The 27500-nt window shown below is 43.0% G+C and overlaps 1 protein-coding gene across 2 annotated transcripts in view; it reads left to right on the top strand.

Annotated features, from left to right (window-relative positions):
- Positions 1-23165, top strand: part of RSPO3 (R-spondin 3) — a 60788-nt gene extending 37623 nt beyond the window's left edge. Inside the window, exons 4-5 of one of the 2 annotated variants that reach the window (XM_054197185.1) lie at positions 1553-1750; positions 22125-23165. In XM_054197185.1, the coding sequence (XP_054053160.1) occupies positions 1553-1750; positions 22125-22318 (392 nt within the window). In that variant the 3' untranslated portion in view covers positions 22319-23165. Of the gene's footprint in view, positions 1-1552; positions 1751-1835; positions 2566-22124 lie in introns of those variants that run through there. The other variant, XM_054197184.1, reaches the window with a different exon arrangement.
- The last annotated feature ends 4335 nt before the right edge of the window (positions 23166-27500 follow it).

The following is a 27500-nucleotide window of genomic DNA, read 5'->3' as shown; positions in this document are numbered from 1 at the left end:
GGCATGCCGAAGCTGCGGCAAGGTTCAGCTTATTTTAATACACCGGCTGTGAATTGTGGTGGCTGAGGGCTGCGAACTGCGGTGGAAGCGGTAACCTCTTCAGCCACCAGCAACCAGGGAGCACTTAGGCGCAGTCTGGCCGTGATGGAAATCTCCTCCCCCACAGTATCATGCACATAGCTCTCCCTGGCATCGCCTGTTTTGGAGGGGAAGTAATGCAGGAATAAAAATAATGTACAGTAGTTTGGCATTTTCCTTCTCAAATATATATTAGTTCAGGTGGTAGTGACGGTTTTTATGGTTTTATTTTCAACCAAAGACTTTCATCTTTGAAAGAAATTAAAGGGATCGTTTTTGTTTCTTGATGGCTGTTTCCAAGTGCTGTAGACTTAGCTGCTTTAACAATGAGTCAGTCTCAACTAGGAAAAGCCATTTAAAGCTACGGAGGAAAAACAGAACCTTTTTGTGCACGTGAAGGCCAATTATTTTAACAGGAGAGCTCCAGTGTAATATGAAAAACAAAATGACCCACATGACAATTCACTGGAGGAAGGCTCAGAGATTGCCTGAGGTCAGTTATATTTTCACGTTTTGAAAAATTTGGAAATAAATTCTAGAGCTGGAAAAATGTTGACTTACAAACTCCTCCTTATAGAGCGGCTGTAAGTCTGTCTTTCTTCAGCGGTGCTTTATGGTCTTAGGCCCGCACATGAACATAAAGTAAATATAAATGTTTACTATCTTTTTTCAAGAGAAGGATACTGAGGAGATGGCACAAAAGAAGGATAGTTATTAAAAGCACATTGTTAAGCTTCCAAGATTCCTCCCATTTTTGTCTACACTGTTTGGACAAGTGTCCAGCTGCACACCTTTTGAGTTGCCAATAGTACAGGATGCACATTTGGATCACTGTGGTTTATAAACTGTAACCCGCCCTTTTCTGAAAAGTTTGCACTCCCCTGACCCAAATTCTCCTCTGCTTTGCCTACTTAGAGCTTGTATATGCTACAGATGATGGTTCTTTCACTATTTAAGCTGAATACCAAGCAGCAGATCTCCAAAGATATTTGATTCTTAATGTAATGCATTTGATATCAGTTGGTCCTTTATAACTCTATTGATTTCTAAATTCAATACCTTTGAGACCAGCTGCAGCAGCTTGACCCCATGACTTCACTCTCCTTTCACATAGACACGACCAAAGTTTGATTCCACTGAAGCTACAAGGTTTTATACCTCCACAAAACCAGAGCAACCTCAGAACAAGCCCCAGTAACTGATTTCATTGAGATCAATTGTGGTGTTGTTGCCCCGTTTCAGGAATGGAATTACAAAACAGCGAATACAAAATAGTAACTGACAATTATTTGACATTATTTTGTGCAGTATATCCTCAGCAGCCCAATTTCTGTCAATTCACTGCTGTAAATCCTGATTAGTTCCACTAATTTTTGCCACCTTTTGGCTGATGCAGAATAAAATTAATGTACCATATGCATTGTGTATACAAAAAGATATTGGCCAGGCTCAGCTTGTCCTATGTTTATTGCAGTGCACTGTGAAGCTAGTGAGTGGAGTCCGTGGAGCCCTTGCACAAAGAAAGGAAAAACATGTGGTTTCAAAAGAGGAAATGAAGTAAGGGTCAGAGAGATCGTACAGCATCCGTCAGCAAGGGGCAATCCTTGCCCAGCTACAAGCGAGAGCAGAAAATGTATTGTACAAAGAAAGAGATGTCAGAAGGAAGGAAAAGGTACCACGTTATCATCATCATAATATGAGATTGGTATTGTGCTTGTTTAATAACTCACGTCTGAAATCCCAGGCCTTGATTGCAGGCTTCACCAAAGCTCCCATTGATGTGGTGGTCTTTGGGCTGGAGAGAACTGTGCCCTTGCCTGGAGTAAATAAAGTCCTAACGCTGCTCAAAAAATGTGCTTTGTGTGATCTAGAGAGGACAGGGTGGGCTGGATGGGAAGGCACATTGTCTCTCGGTTCTGCTGAAAGAGCTGCCAAGATGAGGAGTTGCATGTGGAGCTCAGAACAAAAAGCTCCGTCGTAAACATGTCATGGTGGGAGTTGTTTGTTGGGTATCAGGCAGCCAAGTTTCACCCTTCAACCATGGGATTCCTCCAAACCAATTCCTATTTCATGCTTCCCTACAGGTAAGACCATAATTCTTGCGACTGCAGCGCTGTGGCCTCTCTCCCACCCTGAACTCCTTCTACTAGCTCTGTCTGAACATCGTGGCCTGATCCTGCCATCTGCATCTGGCTTATGGAGTCCCAGCATGGGAGAAAGACCACAACACTGCAGGGCAGCCAAGGGAAACTCCACTTGGTTTCACCCAATAAGCAAGAGTGCCAGCAGAGCTGCCCCTCCATGCAAGCCAGCTTGTTGGACTTATTCCCCATCATGGCACCTAGTGAATGGTATCCCACATGTTAAGAATGGGAGATGCTTAAGAAGGCTATGAAATAATAATTTATTCAAATTCCACCCAGTAGAGATTGTTGTTCTACTGTTCCCTTTTCTCCCCTTCTTGCAGCAGGGAAGTTACTTGCTCTGTCCCGGGTGCAGTTACTCTGGTTGGCACAGGAGTGTTGATGGAATATTTCCTTTTCCCCATCCCTCCCATTTTCCCCATCCTTTCCTTTTCCCCATCCCTCTCATTTTCCCCATCCTTCCCATTTCCCCATTGCTTCGATTTCCCCCTTTCCTCCCAGCTCAAAGGTTTCACCCCTTTTGAGGATGAGCGGAGCAGGTGGAGCAGCTGCCCTCTGTGTGACCATCTGTGAGCCAGCATGAGCTGCTGATACCAAGTAGTAACTTACTGTTTCATTGTTAAGTGATCTCTAGGGTTTAAATGATCTCTAGTAATCTCTGCAGATTACTTACAGAAACGTTAAAGGGGTTCGGAGCTTGTAATGCTCTGGAAGTTTGGCGTGTTCCCTAGGGATATACCTCATGAGAAGGAAAATACCTCATGAGAAGGGAAATAACATTGAAGGAGGATCTTATGAACCAGATAGCTACAGGTGCCTCCTCCCCCTCAGCCAAGAACTGGGCAGAGTTACTGATTTAGGGAACCTATAGGGTAGATGTCACCTCCTCCTCCTTGTGTCAGGCAGCGCCTTGAAGAGGTAGAGAGGTGTATCTGCCTCAGGGGAGCAGCCAAGGCAAGCTATTTACAAATTCCCTTATGCTTGGAATCTACATCCAAAATGCCCGTGCTTGCTTCTGCTCCTGCTCCTGCCCAGTGGCACAACTTGAAACACAGACTCTTATTAGCCCACTGTAACTGGGGGAAATATCCTCTTTTTTTCTACCAAAGCTAATTTTGCCAGAGTGAAAAATGTAGGACTGAACCATAATTTTGGAACTGTGATGCTGTTTTTTTTTGAGGTGATAATGACGTTGTGTTATGGCAATTTGGCAGTCTCTTCAGATTGGACAAGCCATTTCTCTTTGACGAATGCCTGCTGTTCCCGTGTAGTAAGTACTTTAGAAGAAGTACTCACGTATTTTACTGTCAGTTCTTATTCTATGGGATCTGAGCCAAACCATACTTGAAAAATACTGCGCACCACAAGAATTCATTCACAATCATGAATCTTTTTTTCCTTTTTTTTCTTGCAGTGTGCATAAAGATGGGGTTTTTTCTTCCTTTTGAGCAAGTCACCGACTATATTCTACCACTTAGTAGACAATTCCTTCGAAATCAATGCAGACAGATGGAACTAATGTTCCAACTCTACCCATGCCCTTGGGATTTATATGTCTACGTCCGAGAGCCATTTTTTTTAATGTTCTGAAATCCTCCATTATATACTCCTCAGTATCCACAAAAGCTTGTCCCATTCACTTTCATACAACTTCACAGGGAGATGAATTTACATTTTTTTAATAAAAGATTATTCTTAATAAAACTGAGAGAATTCACACATAAAACATTAGGTTAAAATAGCTTTAAGGGGTGGATTATGGTGACAAGCCAGGAAACAGAATTAAGATAGCAGTTTTCCTTCTGTTCCTACTGGAATGGGGAAATGAAGCTTTCCAACTTAAACTCCAGGCAACTTATCTTCCCTACTGCTAGTGTCCCTTATTACATAGAGAAAAACTTCTATTCCTTTTTGAACAACAGAATAATTGCATGAGAAAGCAAGCCAGCCTCTGTTCTTATGGCTAGCTGCGTCCAGTCAGTGAGAGCAAAAGGGGGTAACAACAAAAACACTTTGGGAAAAGGAAGGGAAAGTAAATACGTTTGTATTTACTGTTGAGAAATATCAAAAATGCCCTTTTGTATTGTGTGGCTCCCCATTGTCGCTCAGGCATTGCTTTGGAGTTCAGCTTTCATGGCATCGGCTTTTGAAGTCTAGCAGCAGACCCAGCAGTCTGCTAACCTTTCCTCCGCGGCCATGAAGAGAGAGTTAGCTCGGCCATTTCCATGTTGAATAGATGTCTGTGGCCGAGGGAGTTAGGGCAAAGACCACATGATGACGGGGTATGCTCGTCACAGATGCCTCAATGACTTTGCTCGAGAAGTTGAGGTCAGAGGCAGGATGTTAGTCAGTTAAGTCGCTGCTATCACACAGAACCAAGGACATGTTCCTGGAATGGCTACATAAAACAAGATAAAACAGACGAAAAGGGTTGTTTTTTTTTTTTGTTTCTGTCTGCTGCGGTGTCATTAAAGCTGGTGAGATCTATTACAACTCGTTTTTTTCCCTCACTGGCTATAAAATTAAGTTTTACTGGGAGAAGGTGCTAGCATTTACAGAATGAATAAAAACAAATGGAAATAATGAGGATACAAATAGCCTAACTAGCTTAAAAGGTTCTTTTTACTCATTTTAGCACTGAATTAGTGGATCCCAGTGTATTTGATGCGGTAATTCCCATGCGTTTCACATACAGGGTCCTTTTATACCTCAGTCCCATCCAAACCTCACTGGATTTTATTTCATAATTCTCCTCTTTTAATCCCATGATGGTGAGTTCTTTTTAGTCTGCACGACTATATGATTTTAAGTTCCAGTTTCTTCTGCCTTTCTTTCTCTCACACTTTTTTTTTGTTCCCTCAGTGCAATGCACTGTTACTTTTACTTTCCCACACTTAGCATCTTCTTGACTCCCACCTGTCACTGATAGACATATGTTGAGAATCAAGTTTCCTGTCCATTAATGCCAAATGGGGCAAATAGATGTATCGGAAAAGCATAACTTGCAGGGCTCTTCAAACACTGCAAATTATCCATCAATATTATTCCTTTGCCTTAACAAATGTGCTCTAGCCAAGCACATGTCCCTTTGAACTGCTGTCAGCAAATGTGTGAGATTGACTTTTGTTGGCCAAATATCAGAATTGCATATGAACGTATCTCTGGGGAAAGAATTGCACATTTTCATGCATGAGCAATTCTGCCAAAAAGAGAACATTCACCGTATGACTTTCTGTTGAGTCCCAATTAAACCCCCCAGTGAGCAGACCGTTTTAAGCGCTTTCAGAGAACATGTTCTGATCAGTTTGAAGAGACTAAAAACACTCACCAACAGACTAAGTGTGAAGTCATGAGCAAGGAAAACATCTTAGAAAGCTGGGTATTATGCAACAGATAGGCTACATTGGTTACACAGTTCTATTGTTGTAAACAAATAAATAATACATTTCAATTGTTGCTTCTTCATATCTTGATTTATTTGCATGCTGGTGGCATTTAGATGTTCAAAGGAGACAACCAATGTTAACTGCGTCCAGTTCTGTGCAAACATAGACCAAAGAAAATTCCTGTTCCTAACAGGCAAAAGTTGAAGCATTAGACATGAAGACATGGTGAGATGAATGTAGAACGGCATATTTCTTTTTCACCGTGGAGTGTAGGAATTGTCACCTTGTAGAATCTGAAAGCAGAATACTGTCATGAAAGGAAGAGGGGCAATTTTATTTAAAATTCACAAGACTGCAACCCCCTGGAGGCAAGGTAGCTTGTCAGCTAATGGTTGGTGCTGTAAGGGGAATACAGATATTATGCTGTGAATACACCTGCTTATTCAAAGGTGAAGTGCCCTTTAGAGAATAAGCTATGAATAGTCTCTCCCTATACACTCCACACACCAAAGATAAAGGTCTCTTCCCAAGGCAAAGGAGGCCCACACCAGCCCAATAATTCCTCAGTGTACTATTTTTAAACAAAAAAAAAAAAAAAAAAAAAAGGAATTGGGGGAAATTCTGGATATTATTTTTGGTACTGAGTATTTTTACTTAATCACATTTAAGTCCAAATTGGGAAAATAAGATATTCCAACCCCAGCTCATCCCAAAAGTCGCATCCTCTCCCTCATGTATAGCTCAGTGGCATTTAAAACAAGGGTGCTGGAGCACATGAGCCGGGGAGACATCACAGCCCACAGTTCGCTCGCGTAACTGTGAGAGATGGGGTGTCCTGTGTGAAGGTCACTAGTGTGGTTATGGTTAATGACCTTACTCCACGGCAGGTCACAGGACTTCTGAAGCCTCAAAATGAACACAAAGCTAATTACTGCATCCCTGTGTTTACATACTGCATACGCCAATGGGTCATAACTCTGGCCTTTGCGAGTCTCTGTTACTATAATTGAGGAATCTGTCTTGTGAAGAGTTGGGTTGTTTATTTTCTGTTTGTTGCTGCCAAGGGGACCTCTCATTTCCTTTCCTTGAAGGGGTTTTGACTCTTTAACTTTAACACATTTCCAGCCTCCGAGAGTTAAGGCTGTTGGGACCGGGAATCCGCTTGTTGCAACATGAAGTGAAATGGCGTCCTGGGGATGCCTTGAGCAAGGACAGCACAGGGCTGCCCACTGCCGCCGGCCGGCACACAGAGGGGTCATCTAGAAAAGAGATCTGCGTGAGAAGGGTAAAGAGGGGAAAAATAGGACCAGCAGGAGTCGAAGCGATTTGTGAATCCAAAATAGCAGAGGATGTACTGTCACTACAATGCAAGGGTTGAAAAGGTTGGGAAAAGCCATTTTTAAGCTTTAATCATGGCTTTCTCAAAATTTAAACACAGGCAGTTTTGAAAGTCTTATTAGGTTACTACCTGCAAACGGAGACCTTAAAATATGAACTAATTCATAGTAATACTGCGTTTTTGTGCAAGTATGTTTATTTTGTTTGTGTTAGTGTGAACATTAAATTCTCATCATACCTCCCAGTTCTGAGAGACGCGTTATCAACCATGCAAGCAGGTAATACATAAACGCCGTGTGCCTCTGCACGCATGGTACTATATGCGTATGCACACCCTGTGTACATGTGTGCCATGCCAAGGCTGTATTCTCTCAATAATATGCATCTCGATGACCAGTCAGGCTGGAAATGGCTGTGGCTATACACCAACCTGTCAGGCCCTCAGGTATCAAAATTGGGTTTAGCCTCACAGGGCACTGGGCTGACGCTGTCTCTGTGCTCCTCGGGAGATGTTCTCCTCTCCTGCTGCCAGCTCCTCTCTTGCCACCTGCCATCTCCCCCCTGTCCCAAGGGGCCTGGGAGCAGAGGGAAGGTCACTCAGCAGCCCTGAGGTCCTCTGCAGCATGCTAGAAAAAATGTGCCGGACACACTGCTGAGAAACAGCATCCACCTCAAAGTAACAGGACTGGTATCAAATCTGAGAAAGAAGAGTGTGGTCAATTGCTCCCGTAAGGAAAGTGAATCAGAAAAAAACTGATTGCATTCTTCCATTAAATTGTGAACGATGTGAGAGCTGTTATCCTCGTATCGCTAAACCAAATAAGGGATAGAAATCGGCTCTTTTTTTTTCTCTTTCTGATCTTCCCTTCTGGTGCCTCCTTGTGCTCCAGAATTGGCTGGCTGACTATCTTTTAGATGCCTGAGCTGTGTAGGAAAAACAGGAGGGAATACAAACTTCTCACGAACTCCTCTTCCTCTCCCTTCCAAAGTGCCCAGCAGGTATTCATTCAGCGCCAAGTTTCCAGCACCTGCCTAAAATCTTCCCTCTTGATTAAAAATGTTTGGGATTGAGAAGAGCAGCTCCAGCTTTAGAAGGTGAAATCCACAGCTATGTCTATACTGCTACAGAAAAGCAGGCAAAGGTCCACTCCTTGGCCACAAGGCCACGGGCCACCTTCTGGCTTGTATCCAAACTAGCTGAGGCTATTCCCTCTGTAGCAGATTTGACTGGGGAAGAGGGATGGCTGTTGCAGGTCAAACAGGGTTCTACAACAAACTACCAGTTATGCTGTGCAGACACACAGGAGTCTGCCTGGTCTCCAACCTTCTTCCCTGGTACAGATGTACTTGACGTATCTATGGCACCTTCACCTTCAGTGAATTCACAATGTTGAGTTTCAGGGAGAGGCAAATAGGAAACTGTGGAACTGTGGCTTCTCTCTCTTCTCAGCTCAGGGCAGAAACCACATGCGAAAGAGCTGAGTATTGTCCTCTCTTACCCCACATCACTTCCTTGCCCTGCCTGCACATCCTCGCTTGCCTGTCTTTCTCTCCACCCTGGTCTTTCTATCGCTTTTCACAGCTGACGCTTCCAAAGTCCTTGCCCTAACTTCTAGTGTTTTAAGGAGCTCTTTCTGAGGGAGGGACATTTTTGTCACAGCTGGAAATGGAAATGAACCTCTTCCAGGCTGCGTGCCATGGCAAGATATCTTGACAACTTCTTTTTCTTGACTCTCCAGAAGACCACAGCAAGCTGTTTCCTCACCTTTGGGCAATATTACCATAAAGTAAAGGTGAAGGGAAGTGGCTGCTGACAGCAGGGCTCACCCAGCCCTCGCCACCTGGAGATCTAAACCCCTCACTGTTTTGGCCTGTGTGTCCTGGAAAGAAGAACAAACTCAAGAGAGAAGTTTGCTAGTACATCTATCAAATTTAGTCCAAGAATGCAAAACATTTGGGGTATGTGAGCTACAGAGTAAATCAGGCAGTGGATGTTCCAAGTCTAATGGTGACACACGCAGCTCTGTTTAATGAGCTAAATCCTGGGCTGTGGAACACTTCCATGTATAGCAATGCTGTTATAACACTGACAGTCATGGACAGCAATGGCACTCATTCACTATTGTATTATAGCCACCCTTCTTTTAAAGGGCCGGATCCAAGACCGACTGAAATCCCATTGACTTCAGAGTACTTTGGATCTAGCCACAAAGAAGGGATTTTCAGCATTCCTTTGTAACAAAGTGAAAACAAAGGAGCACTTTTTGGCTGCTGTTTCTCCTCATCTTACTGGATATTTGTCTGTTCTTCCCCACCCAGGCAGCTCTGTTTGCTTTTCCCCACCCAGGTCTCTGCATCTCCAGTCTTGTCGTCTCTTCTCAGCTCACTCTCCCTGCCAGCTCTGACACCTGATGTAGCCTTTGGTCTGCTTAGGCTGCCACCTCCCATCTCTCTTCCAACCTCAGAGCTTTGAAAAAGAAAAAGCTGGCTGCCATAACTTTCCTTTACAAAGGTCCAAAGGAGCTTCAGAGCGTTCCCAATGAGATGGCAACATCCAGTGTTATTATCAAAGATTGTAAAGACCAGGAGAGAGGTTGTGGGAATCTCCATCATGGAAGATTTTTAAGGAGGTTAGACAAACATCCATTGCAGCCAGTCTAAGTATAGTAGTCCAGCTTCATAGCCTAGTAAGGGACTAGGTAACACTTTGATGCTTTGCCAGTTGCCTTCTGTAAGACTTTCACAGAGAGGCAGCCTACTGCACATTTACAGAGCACAAATCCAAGTATCTCTATCTATTGACATCAATATAGGGCCTCCTGCTGTCTTTTTCAGGCTCAGACTTTTATTTGGGCTTGACCCAAGGAACTGAAACCAACTTCCCTTTCATTTTTTCAAGTTTAGTCATTTGCATTGCTGATATATCCGTTCATCTTCCTCTTTGCATTCATCAGCTTTGAATCATTGTTATAGGAAGTGTGTAGGGCTGGATTTTCTCACAGAAATTTTCAGTGAACTTGTTACACTAATTAACCAGAGATATAAGCTAGCACCTCTCTGCCAATGAAGCTATGTATATTTTAAGAGCAGTTGAAGATTTGTCCCATGAGGGCCATATTGCTGTATGCTTAGGCCTGAAAAGAAATGAGCTAATTTTAAGGACTGATGCAAACAAATATTATTTTTCAGTAATTTTTGTTGACGCAATTTTGCAGCGGCAAGAAATTAAAGGGGAGAAAAAAAACCCCACATTTATCATTTAAGGATGTGATGGACACGCAAAACTGAGAAAAAGCATTTCCTACATTTTCTATTTTTAGTTCGTTGAAATCCAAAATGGTATCAAAAGAATTAACCAAGGGTCCTTGAGTGAAATATACACAGGTGATATTAAAGCTGGAATTTAACGATTAACTGTGGGTTTTTTTCTATCAGTTTTTGTTTTACAAGCAAAGTGACCCAGTAATGAAATTTCTCAATTCTAATCTAATCCTCCTCAATATCTGTGGCAAACAGTAGCCCCAGTATAAAGATTTACAGCTACAGTTATGTCTCTGCTTTGTTCTTAAGCATGTATTTACTTCTGCCCATTTGCTTTCTGAAATTCTCTCTCTCATTTGTCATCTGAAGAACTCCATTTAAAAGGAAAACAGGCTTCAGACATGAAACACAGCTACATTCCTGAAACATGAGATGAACAACCTTTAATTCACGCAACCTTTCATTTACAGTAATGTTTAATGGATGGGCCAGTTTCATTATGGACAATGCCTCTCCCTGTCATTAGCCTGCAGAAAGGTCTAAAACTCTTAAGCATTTAAGGGTACGCTGTTTCAGGCTCTGTGCTCTCTCCTTCCCTCCCTCCCCCCCTCCCCATCACCCATTCTGACTGCCCTTGTTCTAAGTGCGTAATCTAAACGCTGTACTCTGCAAATTGCACTTATTGTTGGCTTGGAGCTTCGGAGGACCCTTCTGAACACTTTTTATACAAACCCTAACAAGGTCAGAGTTGGAAAAATCTCAGCTGGTGGACTTGGATCTCATGAGCTAGTGACCATTTATAATTAATATTAATGAATGGCAGACGACAGATGTTTATTGCTTAAGTAGAAATGTGCATTGCTAAACCAGAAGGATTTAGTTTAAATCCAGAGGAACTGACTTTATTTCTTGTACGGATGTGGGTGGTGGGAGGGAATGCCAGTGGGTGATCCAGTCCCTGCTACCTTTAAGCACAACCAAGGAAATGATACTCCGTAAAAAAGGATCCTGAGCTCTCTATTTCATTGAAGCATGATGTTTGGTCCTTCAAAACATTAACTGAAGTAAGGAGGACTCTCAGTCCACTTCAGTGGCTCTGATTTGCAGCAGTAGGGGTTTTTATCCATAGATCCCAAAGCGCTTACCCAAATTAAGGAACTCTTATCTCCATTTTACAGTTTTGGAACTTGGGGAAGTCATATGAAGACCATATTATAAAGAAAAAGAGGTTTGTCACTGAGATGAAGGATCACATTCCCAGCCACAGTATATTTTATGTTGCTGGTTTTTTTTCCGCAGTGGTCTTAAATCAAAATAAAGCTGTGATGGATAAATCTCTTAAGTTTAAATGTGACACAGTGGAAGACGCAACACGGAGATGCAAGAGTCTCTGTGAATCCCTCTGAATGCTACAGGCTTGAGGTTGATGGAACCTCTGTTTTCTAACTAAAAGCAAGTCATTCTTTCAGAGCACATAAACTAACTTCCTGGACATAGAGACAGCTTGGGTAACATTTTCAAAAGTACTTTTTTAAAGTAACTTCTTAGAGTTTCTGGTTGAGGTTGGCATAAGGGTCTGTTTGCTCTGGATTCTTTGGACAAAGCATCCTGCTCCTTTTGGTATCTTACCGCAGTATGTGTGTGCCAACTGTTTGCTGTTTTCTTGCCCCTGAGGTTTCTATGCTTCTGTATGACAGTCTATGAAGTGTTTCTGAGCACGTCATACCAGACCTTTGCAAAATATTATTGGTTTTAGTGGCTACAGGGTTGGTCTCAGATGTTACAGAAGAGTGCCTAAGGAGTTGCTAGCTAAAGCAGGTGGCGCTCAAGTCTGTAGAAATAGTGAGTAGTTTCTCCTTTTGACTAATATAAAAGTTCCTGGACCAAGCAGGACTTAGTTTTAAAGAGAAGCATGAACATATTATTTGACTGGTGTACAGTGGGCTTCTTCATCTGGAGGCAGGAGGCAGCTGGAAAAAGAAACCACTGGTCCCCATAGTCACAGTTTTCAGAGGCTAGAGAAGGTCCTGAGGTCCTGACTTCTTGCAATACATCGTAGTACAGAAAATATCACTCACTGAACTTTTGCTTCAGGTTCCCTAGAACCTTTTTGCAGCCCTACAATTCGGGTCCTGTACCCATCCCTGCCGTATGGACTGTGCACACCCCACAGGCACACCTGGAAGTGTAAAGCCTAGGATTGTTACCAATTTACCAGCGCCACTGTCGCACTCTTAAGACACCAGCCAAGCACCAAGCAGAAAAACAAAACTTGTCTACATGCCATTGTATACTGCTGGTGGGAACTGTGCTAGAGAGGATGCAGGACAGATCTCCTGGTGGGGTGGCTAAGGGGCTACAGGCTTTCCTTAGCACTTAGTGGTTCCCTGTGTCATGAGAGGCTGCTTTCTCATCTTGGTGGGGGCTGCATCTCCTCTAATCTTTGGGCCATGCGACCTCCTTCGTATCCAATCTAAATGGCGTGGTGGTCAGTTTGTAAAGTATACTAATTGAAGCGGACTCCAGTGATGCACTGTCACACGGCTTACTCATTCTTCACATTCCACTTCAAGCTACTCATAAAGCCGGCGGCTCACTTCAGTGTGCAAAGCTGTGTTACTACAAACAGCTCTAAACGCACAGTTCATTCCCAGAGGGATTTAAAAAGAATAAACTTATCACATTCTTGGAAAAAAAAAAAAAAAAAATGACAGCAAGACAGCCTGGATAAAAATTACATGGACAATTTCTATCTGTGATTCATTTTAAATTGAAGACTTACGGGCAATATTAAAATACTTGCATTCAAGATTTTTTCATGCGTGTCCTCCATGACCCCTACTTAGAAATCTTTTTTAAAAATATTTTATAGGGCTGAATTTTGCAAAGGAATGGAAAATACCAGATTATCAAAGTCATCACATTTCCCAGAAACTCGCTGATTTCAATGAAGTCACAGTGGAAAGTAGGCAGGTTTTGAAACAACTTTGCCTCTGTGTTATCCTGCCGGCTTGTCCATTGGGTTGGCCTTTGGCAACCCACCTGGCAGGCTGACAAGGACTCGAGAGCCTGAAAACCTGAGATCCCTTTGACAGCATCTTGGTCACCCCAGTTCCCCAAGCTTCCTAGGGCTAAGCTCTGAATCACTTTGGCATAAAAACTTCCTGGGCCTTTTACAGACACAGCCCAAGACTCTTGGTGATCCTGATTCCCTTTTCCACTGGCTGCGCTCTACCTGGTGAACTGCCAGGTGTCCTCTCAGTAGGTGAGAAAAACTCTTCGGAAACTACGGAGATGGCCAAAATGAAATGTCATGTCACCCTTTTTGAAAGGGGACCTTTGGAGTCCCTGATCTGTATGAAATTTAGAAACCTGACCTGTCATTCTAATCAGTGTGAAACTGTATTTGGAAATGCTAGCACTACCTAGAGAGGGATCAATGCTTTGACCAGCTGAAATAGTACACACAAGTTGGAGACACGAAACAGAAAGAAACAGTCATTTTTCAACACCTTGTTTTGAAAAGTATCCTTAAAAGAAAATTGTCCCTTCATTTACACCAGAGACCAACCTTGGTGACCTCCGTGTGTTTGAGCAAGTACAACAGAGGGCAGAATTGGGCCTCCAGCAAATTTAAGTAATAGCACCCTGGCTCTAGGCTGATGGTTTTGCTGAGTGGATCCGTCAGGAGCTGCCATCCCCCTGCGTGTTAGCTACTGCCGACCGGCTGTTCCATCTGTCAGGCTGGCCTGGGTTACCTGTGGGACACACATGGGCTCCCATCTACCTGTCAGCACAGGTGTCACCCCAGGTGGGAACGCAAACAAACCGCGCTTAGAGTGGAGGGGACAAGTGAACCGTGCAGAGCAGGGCCAGAGGGGCATCCTGTTGACTCCTCATCTTCCTTTACCTTCCTGGCACACTAGGAAACTTAAGGAGATGTAAGGAGGGGGCTCCAGGGGGAGCATATAGCTGCACCTATACCAGCAAATGAAATGGTGGAAGATGCCCAGGTTTCCTGGTCCCGGTGTCCGGTACCGGGGCAGGAACTGCTGGCCTGGTCCGAACTTTAAGCGTCGGCACTCGCAAATCCCCTCCAGGATCCGTACTCAGTCATTGGTATAGCCCAGCTCTGAGCCGTGGTCGCTTCGGGAAAAAGGAATTCTTATGGATGCATCCAAACATTGGGGTCATATCAGTATCTTCTGCATTGGCAGGTTACTTTAATGCAATCGGTTTAAGTAAAGCCAAGCAAAACGTCTTTTCTCATTTATCCCTCCCTTCAGAGCACTCCAAGTGCAAATTTGAGTACTAAAGAAAAAAGTTTCTTTGGGGGTTTTCTCCTTTTTACTATTGTACTAGAAAGAGTTCAAATGTCTGCTGAGGCACTAGCATCTGTCTCTTATCATGTATAACTTTTCTTGATTATTTCTAGAGAGGCAGACTAAACATGCAGCTCTGACATAATGCAGCATCACATTTTTATTTCTGGTTTGCTGAAAAGCCTGCACCAGCTGAACTGAGTCTCTAAAAAAGACTATATTTATGACCTCAATCTGGGCTAATGGGAGGGCTTGGATTATTGGTGCCTAAAAGGAAAACAAGCTATTACAGATTTGTGCCAATATCCTGACGCTCTAACAACAGGGTAAGGGGTTTCGGTACCAATCACTGCTATCGCCAATCTTTGTATTGGCATCTGATTCTGTTAGTCTTAAAAGAGGCTTATAAGGTGGATTTGGACACTCATCTACCTTTTTTGCTACTTCTAGGAGAACTGTAAAAAATAAATCCCATTCAGAAGCCACCATTAATAATCTCAGAGCAAGCTCGGCAAGAAAATGCCACTTTCCGAAATACCAGCATGGTGTATGTCACTTCCCATCCTAAGCAATGCGGACTGGTTTTTCTGCTCTGCTAAATAGCCATTACTTTCCTGTCTTTGGAAGCTGTGTTCAAAGTTTATAAGCTACGGGTTCTTAAAAGATGAAAACTTATGTAATTATAAAATTGCCATTGTTAGCACAACACCAGTCCTGATTAAAACAGGGCTGCTAACAAATTCCCTTAGTCCCAACAGACAAGTGCAAAGGAAATAAATCCCCACAGGCTCTGGTTTGAAGACACAGCAGTAAATGTCTCCACAAACAGCAAACAGAACTCATTACAGAAATCCTCCTCCTCTGGCCGCTTCTTTGACTGGAGGATATTCTTGTATTTTCAGACACTGGCAATGTCTTTTCTGTGGCACAAGAAAGGCAGATCCAACCCATTTCCATTGCAAAGAGGTCATCACAAAACAGTTAAGCCAGGGGCTTTCCATAAGCCTTGCTTACAAGCTCAGGAGTGTAGCAGTGTCTTTTCCCAAGCAATCCACAGAAGAAATGATCCTTTCCTGCTTCCCATACACCTAATGGGATACAACTTGCTCTTTATCTGCTACAGCAGCCAAGCCTGACATCGCCTGTCTTGGCATAGCTGATCTGCTCAGCCTCCTCTCTTTCCTCTCTGTCTGCTTTATGCAAACAGCTGTTGCACAGGCCTGAGTATTCCTGTGTTTAGACACAACGTTCTTGTTCCCTGTAACGTGTCTGTCTCAGCATTGTCGTCTTCTTGCAAGGACAGGCTATCACACACACAACATAAATAAGAACATTTTTCAAGTGAATACAATCTAGCAGTCCAGATCCTATTTTCAGAGGCAAATGACACTCAAGGATCCTAAATCTCATAGAAAGACTTCTGCAGGTGTCAGGCTCCAACATTGCCTAGAGTCTACATCTAAAGAACTATTTCCATTTTCAAGAGGAGATAGGGCATGTAAGTACAAGTTAGTCACTAAGTCCCCTAATGCTGGTGGGCAACCATAAGTGTCAATATCATTTGAGGTATGTTGGGTTATCTAAGATCACCACATAGGACTGTGGATATGACATATACCTTAAGACCAAATCCATCTGGAGTGGTATGTAAAAGCCAGTTAGTTAGGCTTTCCTCATACATCTCAACAGCAGGAGAACCTATGTCTGGCCATATTAATTGCTCTTTGCATGCCTTTGGGCCTTAGCTCCTTTAAAATTTTTACCCATATTCACTTCAGCAGTTGGTGCATCTTCAAGAGTAAGTAAGGCCAGGAAATGCACTGAGCTGTGCAGCATCTAGGTAGTGCTAAAGTTGTTGACCCTCACCACTCTGGTCACCTGAAAATCTAGTGATTATAAAATAGGGCCACTATAACTAGGAAAACAATGATTGCTGCTAAAAAAGTTATGCTGTTTGAATATCTAAAAGACATATCAGATGAATCAGCCTCTAGTGACTTGTGAATGAAAGGAGAATGCCCTTTGCATCACTGGGCAGTTGGGGATTTGGAGGCTTATTATTTTGGCAAGTAGCATGAGTACATGCTACAGCCTGTGTTCCAGAAAAAAATGTGTCACTTTTCTTGAAAATAAGAGTGATCGACTCATTTGCATAGTATGGCATGACTGTGTTGTAGACGGAACTGTAGTAAGTGGGTTTAGAGCCTGGAGCATGCTCCTCTTACTGGTATCTTCACTCAGCACATGTCATGCTGTTGTTCAGGTTGTGTCATGAGGAAAGGCTGGCAGACTTTTAGTCTGAGAGGGCTAAAAACGTCTCTGAGAAGGGCGCAGATAGGTGGGAAGGAGGGCGACACCAAGTGGTGGCACTTAGCCCCCAGGTTTTGTCCCCCTACGAGGTGGGGTACAGAGGAGGCATTGGGGCACTGGTACTGGAGCTCCAGTAGGCAGGAAAGTGCTGAGAGGTCAGCCAAGGCTGGGAGGGGTGTGAAAGAACACTGTGGCACGTTACAGCTGTGGCTTGTGGTCTTTTATTATAGCTCTTCAGCTTATTACAGTGTAGTGGGGAGGATTTTGTGGTCCGTGGTGACATGCACAGTAGAAGCGCCAGGACCCATCCAGATAGGGGCCTATTACGTCGGTGCCTGCAACCCCAACAGGCGCAGTGCAGTGACTCCTTTTGCCCCTTCTGCTCTCCCGGGGTAAATTTCTTCACAGGATTGATCTCTCCAAAAGAAATACACTCATTCCAAATGCCTGACGCCAGCTTCTGATCCCTCTGGGGTTTCCATGAGACCTACCCCGTGACAACCCCCCAGCAAAGCGAAGCAGTTTGCACAATCAGATTTTATGCCTTCCTATGGTGGTTTGGGGTTTCAGTGCCCGCGGAAGGGAGAAGGGAACAAATATGCTGCTCTGAGTTCCCTGTAGTAATTACAGCTGAATATAATAGGGTGGGACTAAGTGACAATGCCTAAAGTAGGTGAAATCTGGAACCTGCAGTAGTTAATCCACATCAGCTGTGATTTTTTCAGTAAGTAACTCTCTCTCGCATGGTGGTCTTAAGTACCAAGTTCTCCCAAGTCGTGACCAACCCTTCCTCCCTTTCGTCCATAAAATACGGTTATAGGTCTGGTGGAAACACCACATCCGATGCGATAATGCAAAGACATCTCTGAAATACTCTGGCTTGCATACTTAAAGATGTGTTCAGCCATGGATTGCATAAATACAGACGCTGTGATTTCTTCGACCAGGGGCTATAAATTAGATTAACAAGAACTCAGCACCTTTAAGCTGATTGGACATGTAATTATATTGTTGTCTGAATTAATTTCATGCCTCCATTTAATTTGAACTACTGCACTTCTCAAAATTATAGCATGTCTGTACATTTTCTTCAATATACAAAGTTGCTATTATTAGAAGTAGTAAAGTATCCCCTGTCTACAAGCAAATTCACTTGACAGTGCCTACAGACTAACTCTTCCACTACATCTGGCTGTACGAAGTTTCGTTTCTGGAATAAAAGCTATTTTAATGCCAAATATATACTTCACAGAACTATTAGAATCTCGTGAATCCACATCTTCATGAGCAAAACATTCTCTTGGAAAATGTTTTAATATCTCCTGTCTAAGGAGAATTCTTTTCTTTTCTTTTCTTTTCTTTTCTTTTCTTTTCTTTTCTTTTCTTTTCTTTTCTTTTCTTTTCTTTTCTTTTCTTTTCTTTTCTTTTCTTTTCTTTTCTTTTCTTTTCTTTTCTTTTCTTTTCTTTTCTTTTCTTTTTTCTTTTCCTTCCTTTTCTTTTCCCTTTTCTTTTCCTCTTTTCTTTTCTTTTTTCTTTTCCTTTCTTTTCTTTCTTCTTCTTTCTCTACTTTTCCTTTCCTTTTCCTCGTTTTTCCTTTTCCTTTTTCTTTCTTTTTCCTTTTCCTTTTCCTTTTTCTTTTTCTTTTTCTTTTCCTTTTCTTTTTCTTTTTCTTTTTCTTTTCTTTTTCTTTTCTTTTTCTTTTTTTCTTTTTCTTTTTCTTTTTCTTTTTCTTTTTCTTTTTCTTTTTCTTTTTCTTTTTCTTTTTCCTTTTTCTTTTTCTTTTTTCTTTTTTCCCTTTTCCTTTTCCTCTTCCTTTTCCTTTTCCTCTTTTTCTCTTTTCTCTTCTGAAACGTTTTATCGAAGCCACAAGAAGACATAGCCGCCACCAGCGCTGCCTAACCCCCGCCCCGCGCGCCCCCGCCGCCTCCCGCGCACGCAGGGGCCTGGCGCGGCACCGCGGCGCCCCCTCGCGGCCACCCCCGGCACCGCCCCCGGCTCCCGCTTCCCTGGGGAGACCCTCCTTTAGATACAGTAAAGCCACGTGAAAAGGCACATATACATAAACACACATATATGTATATGTATAAAAGGTGACATGTTCAAACACCAAAAGGTTTTCTAACAACAACATTCTTCACAAAGGAAACTGAAGTTTCAGGAGAATACTATCTTCTAAGTGATATTATTGCATTGTTTGCGGCTTTGATGAGCCTCAGTTTTAATGCTGTCCTTGCCTTTTCTTCTCCAAATGCGAAGTAGCTCAGAGACTAACTTGTAAACGTAACGGCCCATGTCATTTTTGCATTTTTTGTTTCACAGATAGCCAAATGCCCAAATTTCTAATGAATTTCCACAACTCTGGTGTCCAGTTCAATGCGCTGCTAAGAAGTGGGCTCCAGCAAGCAGTGGGAAGAAGGAAAAATATTCAGGAAGAAGTCTCAGGGAAGAAGAGAGCAGGGATATGAGCAGGGAGAGAGATGCATGCAAGGACACAGCTCCAGCTGCACCCCAGTGCCAGCAGATAACTGCTGGTACAATCTTCCCTTGGCTCTAAATTGAACCAAGGACTGACTGAAATTAACATTATACTGTCATATAAAAACTCTCATTTTTTAAAATAGCAGTGAAAGGAGCAAAACAACCAGGAGAGGTGACCCTTCTATGCGTTGTTGCATTAGCAGAACAGCACAGGTCCAGAGGGCAGACCTTTTCACAAATGGCAACAGCACGGGGGTGATGCCATTAAAGCATGTACAAAATTGCACAGAGGACTCCAAAATAGTCTTCCTCAGAGCAGAAGAGAATTAGGACTGAATTTTAAGCATTTTCCAGAGAGCAGTTTTGCTTTTCCTTTTATAATGACACCAGTCTGATTAAGACAGAACCAGTGAAGCCGTGCCTAGATAACTCTGCAGCTAGAGAGAGGCAGTGTATTCTGAGACACATACATATAAATACAGACGTGCTCATCCATGACCGAACGGGAAACCATTACATGTCATTCCAATATACTTAAAGGATCGTGGCTAGGAAGTCACAGCTGAAGGATTTTGGCTGATCATCAAGTGAACAATGTCAAACAATGAATGCCTGGACAGTTTCCATTCAAACAACATTTCATCTCGGGCCAACTGTATTTACAAACCGCTGGAACGAAAGCCCGTGCTGTCATTTATCCATTAGTAAGAGACAGCGTTACAGCTGGGTGAGATGCAGGCTCGCTTCTGCATGGAGCTCGCCCTGGGGTGGCAGCTCCCGCTGAGCCTCCCGTGCCCCTTCTGCAGGTCTCCCTTGCTCATCTCTGCGCATCTTAGATGGCATTGCCAAATTCAGAGAGGGATTCTGCAGGTATGTGGGCATATATTAGGGTAACCTCTGACCGGTTACCTAAAATTCGAGGTGCCATTTTACATTTAAAGCTTTACTGCATGTTTCAGAAACAACAGATGAGGAAGGCAGGTGTTTTCCCTACTTGACTTAACATGCGTATCTAAACCTTCTCTTGCTCTCTGATCTCAGGCAGCGATGGTAAGGAAAGGAGAAGCTGTAAAATAAGCCCATAGAGCTACACAAGAAGAGGATACAGCACATCCTGACAGCTTCGTCTTACTCCGTGCTTTCTGCTTTCTCTCCACCTCCTCTGAATTTCTCTCCTTTTATCTGACCTTCTCCTCCTTGGATGGTCATTCGTTCTCAGAACAAAGTCACTGTCCCTGTACCTACTCCCCCACTGTGTCCTACTCCCAGAGAGCCCACTGAGGCACCAAAAAGCTCACAGCTCTGGTTTTGACTCTGGAATGGGCACAATTCCCTGCACTCGGCACCCTCAACATGAGCTATTGCCAGGTTTCTGTAACTCCCACAACTTTGGTGTAGGAAAGCCTGGATTATCTCTGTTGACATTTAAAAGCAAGAAGTATTTTTGCCGTAACAGAGAGGGATAGATTATTTTCAGTAATATCGTTACCAGGATATCATAAAATAGTTTGGCCAGATGCTTTCCAATACTTGTCCAGAAATTTCTCCATGTAAGGAGGCATACAGGTCAGTATGACATTGTCTCAGTAAAGTCTCAAGCAAGGTTGCTTTTGAAGACGTCATCGGGATTCATCTAACCACAGGTGAATGTTAGCTGCATAGCTCTGTAGATGAACCAGTTCCACACAGAAACAATCTTGTGTGTATGTACAAGTTTGATTCAATGTCATACCTGCATTGGTTTGTAAAGTAAATAGAAGGAATAGAGTCATAGAATCACAGAATGGTTTGGGTTAGAAGGGACCTTTGAAGATCATCTAGTCCAACCCCTCCCTGCCATGGGACAGGTTTCACTAGACCAGGTTGCTCAAAGCCCCATCCAACTTGGCCTTGGACACTTCCAATGATGAGGCATCCACAACTTCTCTGGACAACCTGTTCCAGTATCTAACCACACTCAGCATAATGAATTTCTTCCTTAGGTCCAAGCACAAACGCACTACACAATATTATCTCCACAGCCAATACACAAAGTTTTAATGTTCCTAAGGGGATGGGAAGCTTTATTGGAGAGGTCTGTAGCAGTGACGACATCCTCAACATCTTACCTTTATAAGTATTTAAAGCAATAAATTACTTGAATACCTAATTTTGTAACGATGGTCTAAAGCTTGACTTGAGATTTGGAACACCACTTTTTGGTCTGAAGAGGGTCACATGCCTGTGCCGGAGCTGACACTTTGTCGTGGAGTTCATGTTGTAATACGAAGAATCCCCGGGGATGTGGATGTGGTGGGCATTAAGGGAGGGGAGAGGGGTTTTTAAAAGGCACGGATGCTGAGCATTGGCAGTGACGGGGAGGAACATGATGGCTACTTTCCTCGCACCATATGCCCTGGGTCCCAGCCCAAGATAAATTTAGACCAGTCAATAGTTAATGCTACCTGGCTTCAGCCATGGGTGTCCCCAAACCAGTTGTGTTTTGGTGGAGTCCATGGAGCTGTGCCCCTGGCTGTGGGAGACGGGCTATGAGCGTGTGAGATATTTATACCAGCTCTAAAGCACCGGGAATCCCCAGGGAGTTCTCAGCGCTTTGCTCGGAGTCAGACTGACAGGAGGTGCTAGTCCGGTGGCCGAATTTAGTAGTTTGATGAAGAGTTGGACATTTCTAAACACTAGTACTAGTGTCCAGCTTCTATTGGGAGGTGCTAATCCAGGGCTGGTTTTATAGGCTATGGCAAAGCGAGGGAGTCAGAAATTGCAACAGCCTGAGCAAGTCTTCTAACGTGCCATCATTTTTATTTCAGGGAAAAAAAATAGGGAGGAGAAAAGAAAAAAATCCAACAAAGATGAAAGCAAGGAGACAAGACAGGAAAGCAAAGGGCGAGCAGCCCGAAGACAAAACCGAGAACAGAGGGAAAACAATAACAAAACGCAGCCGAAGAAAAGAAAAGCCCCAAATAAAGAAGAAAACCTGGCACCTGTCGACACTGCACACTAACAGCCCTCCATGATTGTTTAAGTCTTATGATGCTGCTATCTCTACCAGACCGCCCTGACAGGTGCTCCAACTGTTCAGGCCGCAAATGGACAATGCTACCAGTTATTATTAAACTTTAAACAACATTCCAAATACTTACTATATTCTCCAAGCAACCATAGTTTATTAAAGAGATTGACATGAGCCAAGGAAAAAAAAATCTAAAAATGGGATACTTTAAAACTGTTATATTATATGCTTCCATGCATCTGTAAAAGGCAATTAAGAAATTTTGTATATATTAATAATAGGGTATAAAATATAGCAATATAATAATGAATGACATTCAGATGAACAGTGTTCTTTTTCTTTGTAAAATATTTTTCAAGTTATTGTTTAAGTATGAGGCAAGAGATATGTCTAAATCAAAGACGCAAATCGTATCCCTTCATATATTGTACATAAATATTAAGAGAAGGAGGAAAACGTTTCTGAAGAGCCAGTAGGAACCCAAGGTTTTACAACCTCTGGTGGAGCAGGGTGGGATTGCCCTGTGGTTCCCCAGTCCATGGGGGAGGAACCCCATAGGAAAGCCGGCAGGGCTTCACGAGCCAAGGGAAAAGAAGGAGAAGCATCTGCAGCTTTGAAGACTGAACCCCTGAGGCAGAAGGCGACGGAGCTGAGTTTGAAGAGTGCTCTTATCCGTGGGACAACACAATGTTTTCTGGTCTAAAGAGTGGTACCGTATGTGCTGTTTTATGCTTTTTATACCTATGTGTAACTTAAGTCTACATTTCAAATCTTCTGGTGAATGACAAATCGTATTTGTAGGAGACAATGTTGAGTTAATAAAAACCAGAAAAATAGATCATGCAAGTATGTGTTTTTCACAGTGGTGGTGTCTTCTTTTGTACTGGGGGAGGGAACCATTTCATAGCTTCACAGACAGAACAGGACACAGTCCATGATGCCATCTAGTGAAAGAGTATCCATGATGATAAATCTATTGAAGGATAGAAATTACAAACTTCTGCTCAATTTTACTTAAATTCTTGTTCTAGTTCTCTCTGATGCAGCAAACGTGAAAACCTCCACTGCTTAGAGGCCAAACCAACCCCCTTGGTACCATTCTGGCTATATTAGTGGCTAGAGTGACCCAGGAGTGAAGCACAGGCTATGCTATACACCGACTCACTGCTCAGAAATGGATGTACCCTTTACAGGAATACGTTGAGGACCCAACATGCTTCACGGCAGGTGTTTTGTTGCCATGCTTTCCCCAAGGGCAGCTGTCATAGGGGTAACAGCCTGCCCAGGGTGGTGCGTGGACTAGAAAACGTGTCAGGTAAGCCTTCACAGACAGTTCCCGTCCCTATTCACTATTTCTGTTTCTCACAGTGCGTTTGACCTTAAAAAAGACTTTGCCTTACACTGAAGTTTGTCTCTCAGGTTGAGGAAGCCTGAGTGACAGGCTTCAGTGACTTTTTGACGAATATCCTAATTATCCAGACAGTGAAGCAGGATAGTTTCCTACATTTTGCTTTGCAAGAGCTTTGTCTCTTAATGATACATGTATAGATGCAGTAGTATAATAACATGGGGTTTTAAGACTCTTACAGCTTGCCTCCAACTTTCATGAGAATTAGTCAAAACTTTCTGCAACCAGTCCCTGATTATATGAATATATTATATCTTTGCTGGTGAGAAGACCTAAATGCTACCGGCTGAATTTTACAGAGATGAGCATTGTATGCACATAACACTCATCACATACAGTGAAGTCCGAGTGGGTGAGAGAGAAAAGCAGGGTGTGCTGACTGCCTGTGAGGGGCACCTAACAGTGGGAAACTGGGGTGGGGGTGCCTATCTGTGGGCTCCCAGCTCCATCACATAACCTCTCCTCCAGAGTGAGCAGGTATGAGGCTCCCACTACTGATTCTGGCAGCAGCAGTCGTCTTCCTCCACCAACACCTTCCCACCTTATTAGCAGTAGCAGCTGAGGAGAATCTGGTCTCAGAGAAGTGGAAGGTGCAGGACCTGTGCTGATGCTGAAGGGAGGCAGAGAGACGAAAGGAGCAATCCTGCTGCTGCCAGACTCAGAGGCTGGTACCAAAAGATGAGGTGCAAGCAGCAGCTCTGGGCTGAGAGGGGTTAGCATCACCACAGAAAGCGGCACCCGGTGCTTCAAGACCCTCTCCTGCAGCTGCTGTCACCCTTCTGTCAGGGGTGCTGGTGGGCAGACAGGGATGTTCAGCTGCTCAGGAAGATCTACTGCTCAATTTACTGCTTCCAGGGATGGGTTGTTGGCTAGACAAAGTATCCCTCGCTGGATTCGGCAAACTAGACCATGAGCTGGCCCACACGGATAACTGAACCCAAGGAAACTTTGTCTGCAACTCTTAAAACTAAACAGTAGGACTGTGTCTTTTGCCTGCCTTAACTAAATATGTGAGTTAAATGGCAAGGGGTTTTCAGATGGAAGAATGGCTCTCGATAAAAGCACAAGGAAAAACTGTAAAAACGAACAAGTGTGATTAGAGGGGAACTGAAAAGAGGGAAAAGCAAAACAAGGAGCTAAACCCACAACGTCCCTGATCTCAGTTATTCTCCACTACAGCACTTGGAGGAGTAAAAGGAATACCATTTATCTGGCAAAGACAGACAGAAGACCAGAAAGGCAGTATCAAGTAGTAGTTCAAGAGCTACAGATTGAAGTTAAAAAAAAAAGAGGGTGAAAGGAAGAGAATTTAGGATACAAGTGCGAGATTTGTTATGCACTGCCACATAAACCTTTATTACAAACTCCAGCGTGCCTCTCCCTGCTTACTCAAGTGTCAGTGACAAGAGAAGGTTTGTCTTACCAAGAGCAGGACTTGGAATACTATCACCTTTCAGCAAGATATAAAAATGTAAAAGGAATTTGGCCCGTGGCAGTAATAATTCATAGCAATAATACCTGAAAAACCATGATACAACTTTTCCTGGAAATGATCAAGGAAGATGCTGTCATGTTGTTCCCTGCCACACAGGATAATGTTTGATAATATTGCCGGTAGCCATGGTGAAGCAGTAAAAACTACATCCAACTCATCTGGGCAACTAACATTTTCTCCAGTCCTGGCACTGAATGTAGACTGCTGTGATGGTAGGTGAACTACTCCACTGGGAACTCCCAAGAAACTGAAGAATAATAAGGACCTTTGTAGGTCGAATATATATTGCAATGACACCTTTTGCCCACCCAGTAATAAGTACATAAAATCAGGAGTCAATGATCTTACATGCTAATTGAGAAAGTGCTAATGGGGACTCATATGACCTTACTGGAGAAGATCTGATTAAGTTCTGCAAGTAGCTGTCACTAAATTTGTGTGAAACTTCTTTCCTGACAATTGCTTCCTAGTTACAAAATACCTCAAAAGCTTAAGAGTAATTTTTAAGTAATTTCCAGAGGATTATGAACAGAGTAGGATTACAAACAACTTTTCTTAAAATGGGACCTAAATTGAGTGGGTGTCAATTGTCAGCCAAATTCATAGTGTGTTATTTATTAAAGAACAGGTCTGGAATAAAATACTAAATAGCAGTTATGGTCAGTAGATAAACACAAATGAGGTGCTATTTCTGACAATTAAGCTGCTCAGGAAATTATAAACAGTAACAAAGAGACAGAAAAATGCCAAAAAAAGTGCGACTGTTATGGCCCAGGCTTCAGATCTGTCTGACCAAGCTGTAGCTTGTTCTCTCACCTGGCCCCTTCACATGTTAGTGAAGACCTGAATAAGGGTATCCAGTGTGCAGGTATCATAAACAGTTTAAGATCTGAACGCTGAACCCTTCATGGAAATTGTCCCAGCAGCTTTATTCTGAGCCACCAGAGCAGAATCATAGAATCATAGAATTACAGAATGGTTCAGGTTGGCAGGGACCTTAAAGGTCATCTAGTTCCAACCCCCCTGCCATGGGCAGGGACATCCCCCACTAGACCAGGCTGCTCAAAGCCCCATCCAGCCTGGCCTTGAACACTTCCAGGGATGGGGCATCCACAACTTCCCTGAGCAACCTGTTCCAGTGCCTCACCACCCACAGTTGTCAGGCTGATCAATGCACTAAATAAATGACAGGGTTTTGCTCTACCCAGTAGGTAAAGTGGCTGCAGAAGGACCCATCAGCAGAATGGGACCATCACCAATCATCCCCCACAATGAAGATCTTGTGTCATACCCTCTACCAACTGCCTCTGGATGCTTGTGGTTGACATGCTGATGGGAAAGCAGCACATGGATATTGTTATTAATTCAGAAGTATTCCTCTATAGCCCTCATGAGTCACTGTCATTTATTTTTTGTTTCTGTGGTTTTAGGCTCTGAAACTTATTGAAGGCTTAACTTTATGATGCCGCATGAATGTACCATGACTCTTCCACTTAATTGCTATGCATTGTTATTTTCAGAAGCTGCAGTTTCAGGCTTTCTTAAGCCCAGCAGCGAGGGCTTGGGTGGTACCGTCACACTGTCAGGCTCAGATCTGCTACTTCATTGCTGTTACTTAGCCCAAAGCTTTCCGGGTAAAGACCTTGCAGTCTTATGCAGCAAGCATACTCTGCAGCTACACGTCCTCAAATAATTTTCCCATATATCCTCTTGTTAAACGGGGAATAGATTTTTTCCTACTGTTTTGTAATTAGTATAATTTAAAGAGAAGTTAAGTCAGCATGTTTGTTCACCATTATAATAACCCGTCTGTCCCTTACATCTTCTTCTCCTACCTCAGCTGTGACATTTCTAGTGGATTTAGGCCTGCTCTTTCAGATCCAGAATGCTAATTGCATTTGCCTTTGAGAAACAAGAGTATCCATTCATTGGTTTAGCACAGAAATTTCTGTTTTTTCATGGGTAGATGAAATTTTTGTTGATATTGTTCTCTAGAGCATTTCAGAGTACTAATAATAATGTCCATACCAATCCCTCATACACAAGACAGTCATTCAATTTCTTAAAAATCAACTCTCTGCACTCCTGCAGAAGGCTGTCTGGAAGTCCATCTTGCTTGAGGGACATTTGTTAAAAATCTTTTTTAGATATAAAGCTGTCTGAGAATGATTATGCATGTGTCAGCAAGAAAATGGACCTTTAAGGATCTTTGAAATTGGCCGTTTGGTGCTGCTTTTTAGAATTTTCTAAACATTTCCTAGGAGTAGTCT

This window comes from Rissa tridactyla, chromosome 3 (assembly GCF_028500815.1).
Source record: "Rissa tridactyla isolate bRisTri1 chromosome 3, bRisTri1.patW.cur.20221130, whole genome shotgun sequence".
NCBI lineage: Eukaryota > Metazoa > Chordata > Aves > Charadriiformes > Laridae > Rissa > Rissa tridactyla.
Note: the sequence above shows the minus strand (reverse complement) of the source record. Positions and strands in the feature narration are given on the sequence as shown.